This window comes from Chaetura pelagica, unplaced genomic scaffold (genome assembly GCF_000747805.2).
Source record: "Chaetura pelagica isolate M959 unplaced genomic scaffold, ChaPel_1.0 scaffold597, whole genome shotgun sequence".
NCBI classification, from domain to species: Eukaryota; Metazoa; Chordata; class Aves; order Apodiformes; family Apodidae; genus Chaetura; species Chaetura pelagica.
Genome location: NW_009953942.1, coordinates 32243 through 38941, shown reverse-complemented (window position 1 = coordinate 38941; position 6699 = coordinate 32243). Strand labels below are relative to the sequence as shown.

The 6699-nt window shown below is 59.7% G+C and overlaps 2 protein-coding genes across 2 annotated transcripts in view; one reads left to right on the top strand and one right to left on the bottom strand.

The window, feature by feature from the left end:
- DMBT1 (deleted in malignant brain tumors 1) overlaps positions 1-6699 on the bottom strand; it is a 34725-nt gene that overhangs the window by 9798 nt on the left and 18228 nt on the right. Inside the window, exon 14 of the mRNA XM_010001779.1 lies at positions 457-476. Within this exon, the coding sequence (XP_010000081.1) occupies positions 457-476 (20 nt within the window). The remainder of the gene's footprint in view (positions 1-456; positions 477-6699) is intronic.
- LOC104392384 (zinc finger protein 883-like) lies at positions 1439-3094 on the top strand. Its single transcript, XM_010001776.1, has one exon. It carries the CDS (start codon positions 1439-1441, stop codon positions 3092-3094), a length of 1656 nt encoding a protein of 551 aa, XP_010000078.1.

Sequence of the window (6699 nt, the reverse complement as noted above, 5' to 3'; positions counted from 1 at the left end):
GACTCTTTCCCTTGGACCATGTTATTTTTAAACTATCTTCTTTTTGTCTCCTACTCAGCAACAGTCACTGGATTCTGGTCAGAAAGAAGAGAGCTCCCTAGACAGGTTTACTCAGTGGCAATTCCCATTACACTGCAGAATGATAATTTGGTGGGGGCAGCACAGAGAGGTGAGGGGGTTCTGGTTCATACTGGGAGGCACTGGAGCATACTGGGAGTTTTGGTTAGAAAGGGTGGGGGCAGCACAGAGAGGTGAGGGGGTTCTGGTTCATACTGGGAGGCACTGGAGCATACTGGGAAGGTCTGGTTGAAATGGGAATGGGGATGTCAGTGAGATGAGAGGGTCTGGTTTATGCTGGGAAGGGCTGGTTCATACTGGGAAGGTCTGGTTTATACTGGAAGGGCTGGTTATTCTGGAATGGGGGAGGATGGTGAGGGGAGAGGGTCTGGTTGATACTGGGATATACTGGGGGGGGTCTGGTTGAAATTAGGGAAGGGGAAGTCATTGAGATGGGAGGGACTGGGATGTGCTGGGAGGTTGTGGTTGTGATGGAGGAGGTGGAGCACAGAGAGGTGAGGGGGTTCATACTGGGAGGGACTGGGATATACTGGGGGGTCTGATTGGAATGGGAGTGGGGGTTGAGATGAGTCTGGTTGATACTGGGAAGACTGGAAGTGTCTGTAGAATCCCAGTATAGGGAGGGTGGCAGGAACCCCTGGAGAGCCCCGGGCCAGGCTGCCCAGGGAGGTGGTGGAGCCTCCATCCCTGGAGACATCCCAGCCCATCGGGGTGTGTTCCTGTGGGACCTGCTGGGGGTGACCCTGCTCTCCAGGGGGCTGGACTGGGGGGTCTCCAGAGGTCCCTCCCAACCCCCATCACACTGTGACTCACCAGGGCAGAGCAGAGGGGCAGGAGAACCTCCCTGCCCTCCTGCCCGCGCTCTTCCTGCTGCCCCCCAGGAGCCCATTGGCCTTCTTGGCCACCAGGCCACCCTGCTGGCTCATGGTCACCCTGTTGCCCACCAGGACCTTGAGGTCCTTGTCCCCAGAGCTGCTGCCCCTCTAGAGCATCTGGAGCTCAGACAAACTGGAGCTCAGGAGGTTCCACCTGAAGCTGAGGAGGAACTTGTTGACCTTGAGGGTCCCAGAGCCCCGGGCCAGGCTGCCCAGGGAGGTGGTGGAGCCTCCATCCCTGGAGACATCCCAGCCCATCGGGATGTGTTCCTGTGGGACCTGCTGGGGGTGACCCTGCTCTCCAGGGGGCTGGACTGGGGGGTCTCCAGAGGTCCCTCCCAACCCAGATGACTTCTCTCTCCCTCTGGAGTCTCCCTACCTTCTTGTCCATCTCTCCCTTCTGCTGCCACCACCATAGTCCTACCTCCTCCCTCATCCTCTTGCCCTCCTCACTCTTTGTCCTTCCCCATTTTTCCAGGACTGCCATGGAAGGGCAGCCAGGTCCTCCAGCCTGCGAGCCCCCCTTTTCCCAGAGGCTCTCCCCCCTTTCCCAAGGAGATGGACCAGAAGGTGAAGAAGACGAAGAAGAAGAAGCTCAGGAGAAGGTGCAACCAAGAGGAGATCCAGGAGAAGTCTCCCTGGAACCACCTTCCCTGGAGGAATCAGGACGGTGCTGCTGTGGGCAGGGGTCTCCAGCCCCTCGGGGGGCAGGCAGGTCCTGCCAGAAGGTGGATGAGGATGAGGAGGATGAAGGATCTTCTCCATCCCACGAAGCCCTGGAGAACCCGCGGCCGCGCCGGCGGAAGCACCGGCTGCTCCTGAAGCCGGAAACGAGTCGCCCCTTCCCAACATCTCCAGGATGGGAGGAGAGTCTGGAAGAGCCTGGACCTTCCCGTGGGAAGAGGCTGAGGTTGATCTGGGGAGACTTGAGGCAGAGGGAGGTGGAGAACGGGCTGGAGGAGCTTCCAAGGAGCAGCGAGGAAGAGGAGGAGGAGCGAAGGTCTCGCTCCTGCTCTCCCGATCCCGACCATTCCCACCCCAAGCCGGACTTTGTCCAGTTGATCGACGAACGTGGCATCTACTCCACGGCCAAGCTGGTGTTGGGGGGCAGGGTGGGCGAGCTGGAGGAGGTGGCCGTGGGGCTCCCAAACCACCCCACGCAGGTGGGCAGCGAGGTGGGCGAGCTGGAGATCCGGCAGGTGATCGTGGACGAGAAGCCCTTCCAGTGCGGGGTGTGCGAGAAGGCCTTCAAGAGGGCCTGGGAGCTCTTCAGCCACGAGGTGGTGCACAACGAGGAGAGGCCCTTCCGCTGCGACCTCTGCCAGGCCTCCTTCAAGCGCCACTCGGACTTCAAGAGCCACAGGTTGGTCCACACGGAGGAGAGGCCCTTCCGGTGCGAGCTCTGCGGGAAGCGCTTCAAACGCTCCTCCAACCTGCAGGAGCACCGGCGCATCCACAGCGGCGAGAGGCCCTTCCGGTGTCCCCGCTGCTCCAAGAGCTTCAAAACCCCCTACGAGCTCCAGCGTCACGCCCTGACCCACTGCCCCGACAAGCCCTTCAAGTGCTCTGACTGCGGGAAGGACTTCCCCACCTCCAACGCCCTCCTGCTCCACCAGCGCCAACACTGCGACGACAAACCCCACGTCTGCGGCGTCTGTGGCAAGAAATTCACCTACGGCCACAGCCTGAAGGTCCACGAGAGGGTCCACACGGGCGACCGCCCCTTTGTCTGCCCCCTCTGTGGGAAGGGCTTCAAACAGTCCAACGCCCTCTCCTCCCATGAGAGGGTCCACACGGGGGAGAGACCTTTTGTCTGCAAGACCTGCGGGAAGGCCTTCAAGCAGTCGTCCTACCTGGTGATCCACGAGAGGGCCCACACGGGGGAACGGCCCTACAAGTGTGAGGCCTGTGGAAAAGCCTTTGCCAGGCCCTCCCTCCTCCTCCAGCACCACCGTGTCCACAGCCAGGAGAGGCCCTACAAGTGCAGCTTCTGCCACAAGTTCTTCAAGGACCTGGCCTACCTGGCTGTCCACGAGAAGGTCCACACGGGGGAGACCCCCTACAAGTGCAGCGTGTGTGACAAGGGCTTTGCCCACCCCTCCAACCTGCTGCAGCACCAGAGGGTGCACAGGGATGGCTGAGCCCACCTCCTGTGTGTGTGTGTGTGTGATGGGGACACACACCAAGGTGCCACCACCCCCAGAAGATCAGGCCCAGGTTATGGGTGGGCAACCTACGTGCACCTCTGGACCACCTGAAAAGCTGTGGTGCTTCTTGTAAGCACCAAACCTGGACCCACAGTGTGGTCTCCTCCTCTGGCTGTGGTTGGGGGTCCCTGTGGGTGGCTGGAAGCTCGTGGTGGGCACGCTGGTGGTGGGCCAGCCTTGTGGTGACCAGCCCCATGTCTGTGGGGTCAAAGAAGTTCATCTGTGAGGTCAGGAAGGGTCACCTACAGCCACAGCCTGAAGGTCCACAACAGGGACACCCTCCGTGCACCCCAAGACCCTCCAAAAAGCTGTGGTGCTTCTCCTGAGTTTCAAACCTGGTCCCACACTGTGGTCTCCTCCTCTGTCCGTGGTTGGGGGTCCCTGTGGGACCATCAGGGGTGGCTGGAAGCTCCTGCTGGCTCCTGCCATGGCTGGTGGGTCCACAGGAGCCTTCTCCTTTGGAAGCTGATCATCTTTAGTCATCCCAAAATCCCCCTTCCCAGTCATCCCAGTTGAAGGTGGCTCAGCCTGGGCTGGGGTCTCCCAGGGGACACCCTGTTCCCTGCCTGATTTTTTGGGAAGGGGATGGGACAACGGTACAGGCAGCGTGAAGGATCATGGGACAGATCCAGCTCCTCTCCTCCCAACCCCTGGAGATCCTTGGGATTCAATTTTCCGTCCATTTCTCCTGCTGCTGCTAATGACCTGGTTAATGAATCCATCATCTTCTGCCCCAGGACCCTGGTGGGGAGCAGAAGCAAAGGGGACACCCTGTTCTCCACGTTGGGAACCTTCTCTAGATTCTCCTGGGACTTTCCAGGCAGGAACCTGGCTGAGACATGGACAAAGCAGGACACAACCTGCTCTCTGGATCCTCCTCCTCTTCCTCTGGTTTCCCAGAGCTCTCCCAGAGTTTGGAATTGTCCCCTCTTGGCTGCTGGGGGTGGTGGCAGGAGACCAGTGTCCTCACCCCGTGTTGGTGCCCTTGTCCCCTTGGACTTCTGGAGGTCCTGGGTCTCACCCTGACTCCTGTTTTTCCTACAGTTCCCAGAGTGCCAGGAACGGGGTGGGGTGGGATGTGCTCTCCACACTAATTACAGGTTGGTTATTTAATGAAGCTTCTGCCTCGTTACCCATCAAGGTGGGTCTTGACTGGGGCTTCTGGTGCTGGTCCAGCCCTTGGTGGTCTCACCTTCACAACTCCCTCATAGGAGGTTGGAGCAAGGGGGGGTTGGGCTCTTCTCCCAAGGAACAAGTGATGGGACAAGAGGAGTTGGGCTCAAGTTGGTCCAGGGAAGGTGTGGGTGGGGTCTTGGGAACAGCTTCTTCACTGGAAGGGTCAATAACCACTGGGTGCTGGAATCTCCATCCTTGGAGGTGTCTAAGAGACGTGGAGATGGTGCTGAGGGACATGGGTTAAGCACTGGGCTTGGTAGAGTCGGGTTACTGGTGTACGGGTTACTGAGTTGGGTTGATGGTTGGTGGAGTTGGGTTCATGGTGGATAGAGTTGGGTTGTGGAGTTGGGTTGTGGTTGGTGGGGTTGGGTTAATGGTGGATAGAGTTGGGTTGTGGTTGGTCAGGTTGGGTTGTGATTGGTGGAGTTGGGTTAGTGGTGGATAGAGTTGGGTTGGTGGTTGGTGGAGTTGGGTTGTGGTTGGTGGAGTTGGGTTGGTGGTTGGTGGAGCTGAGTTGTGGAGTTGGGTTGTGGTTGGTCAAGTTGGGTTCATGGTGGATAGAGTTGGGTTGTGGAGTTGGGTTGTGGTTGGATTTTATGATCTTAAAGGTCTTTTGCAACCTGAACCATTCTGGGGTTCTCCTTCCCACCCAGTACCTTCTCCACCTGACGTGGGTGGGAGGTCACCTGGCATGTCTTGCCAGCAGAGGCAGGAAGGACCCACCACAGGAGCTCGTGTCCCACACCCAACACTCACACTCATCACCACCAGAGGGTTGGGGACCCCCTTTAATTGGTTTGCACCCCTCCTTCTGCTCCTGTAGGACCAGGAGGAGGTCCTGGTGGTCTGCCAAACCATCAGGTTCCTCAGGCTCCTGGTGAGCCAAGGGTGCTGAGGTGGGTTAAAAAAACCCACCACACTGGGAGACCCACCCCTTGGGCAGCTCTTTAGGACCTCCTGGTCCAAGTCATTTGTACCAGCTGCTTCCAAAACGTCCTCCTGCCCATCAGTTGGTTCTTTGAAGGCTTCAGGGAAGCAGGTGAAGTGGGGACAACTGGAGCCTGGTGGGACCTCTTGGGGGGGTTGGCATCACGGGGCAGGATCTTCTCTCATGAGTTGAGCTGTCTCAGTGTCCTCGGGGGCTTCTGTCTTGCTGGGGAGGTAGATGGCCCCCGTGGGCTGGAAGGAGGTGGTCCCCTGGTCCCTGGGGTGGGCTGTGGGACAGAGAGGGGACAATGTGATGTCACCAGGCCCCTGGCTCCCACCTCCACATCCCCCTGGATTCAGGGTGGCTGGAGCAGTGGTGGAAGGGGACAGAGGGATGGGGGTTGTCACCTCCAGCCTGGACCATGCATCTGCTCTGGAGGTTGAGCCACAGGAGGACCCCACTGAGCACCATCACCAGGGCCAGCAGGGCCACCAGCGCCGAGCAGGATGGGGGAGCACCTGGGGGTGGGGGCAGAAAGGGGCTCAGGTCCTCATCTCCTGCCAGCATCCCAGGAAACCCAACACTCGACGTGGCCTGACTCTCCCCAGAAGCTCAGGTGGTGCTCAGAGAGTCTTTCCTTCACTAGGCTTCCCAACAAGACCCATTCCCACTGGAGGATGAAGGGCTGGGGAGGTTGGAGCCACTTTCCACCCTCCTGCTGCTCTTCAAACCTTCCTCAGCTCCTCCTGGGTGTTGCCCCCCCTCAGATTTGAGGCTGCTACATCTCCCTGCTCCACCCTTCAGAGTTGTTCTAGGGCCACCACAAGCTACCTCAGTAACCACCACAGGAGGTGGGACAAGCCCTGTTGCCCACCAGGACCTTGAGGTCCTTGTCCCCAGAGCTGCTCCCCAGCAGGTCCCCCCACCCTGTGCTGCTCCAGGGGCTCGTTCCCCCCCAGATGCAGAACTTCCCCAGCTGCTCAGGCTGAACCTCACGAGGCTCCTCCTGCCCAACCCTCCAGCTCACGGTGGCTTCAGCCACACGACTTTGGGCCAGAAGCTGCTCCTTGATGGACACAACCCCTCCAACCTCCTCCTTTGGGCTGGGGAAGGAGGAGGAGCCAGGACAGGAGGTGGGATGAGCCCTGTTGCCCACCAGGACCCTGAGGTCCTTGTCCCCAGAGCTGCTCCCCACCCTGTGCAGCCCCCTGGGCTCGTTCCTCCCCAGATGCAGAACTTCACACTTGCCCTTGGTGAACCTCACGAGGTTCTTCCCTTCCCACCCAACCCTCCAGCTCTCGGCGCCTTCACCTCACGAGGTTCCTCCTTCCCACCCAACCCTCCAGCTCTCGGCGCCTTCAACCACCTGATTCTGGGCCCGAAGCTGCTCCCGGCAGGGCCCCCCCCGGCCCCAATACACCCCCACCCCCCCCAC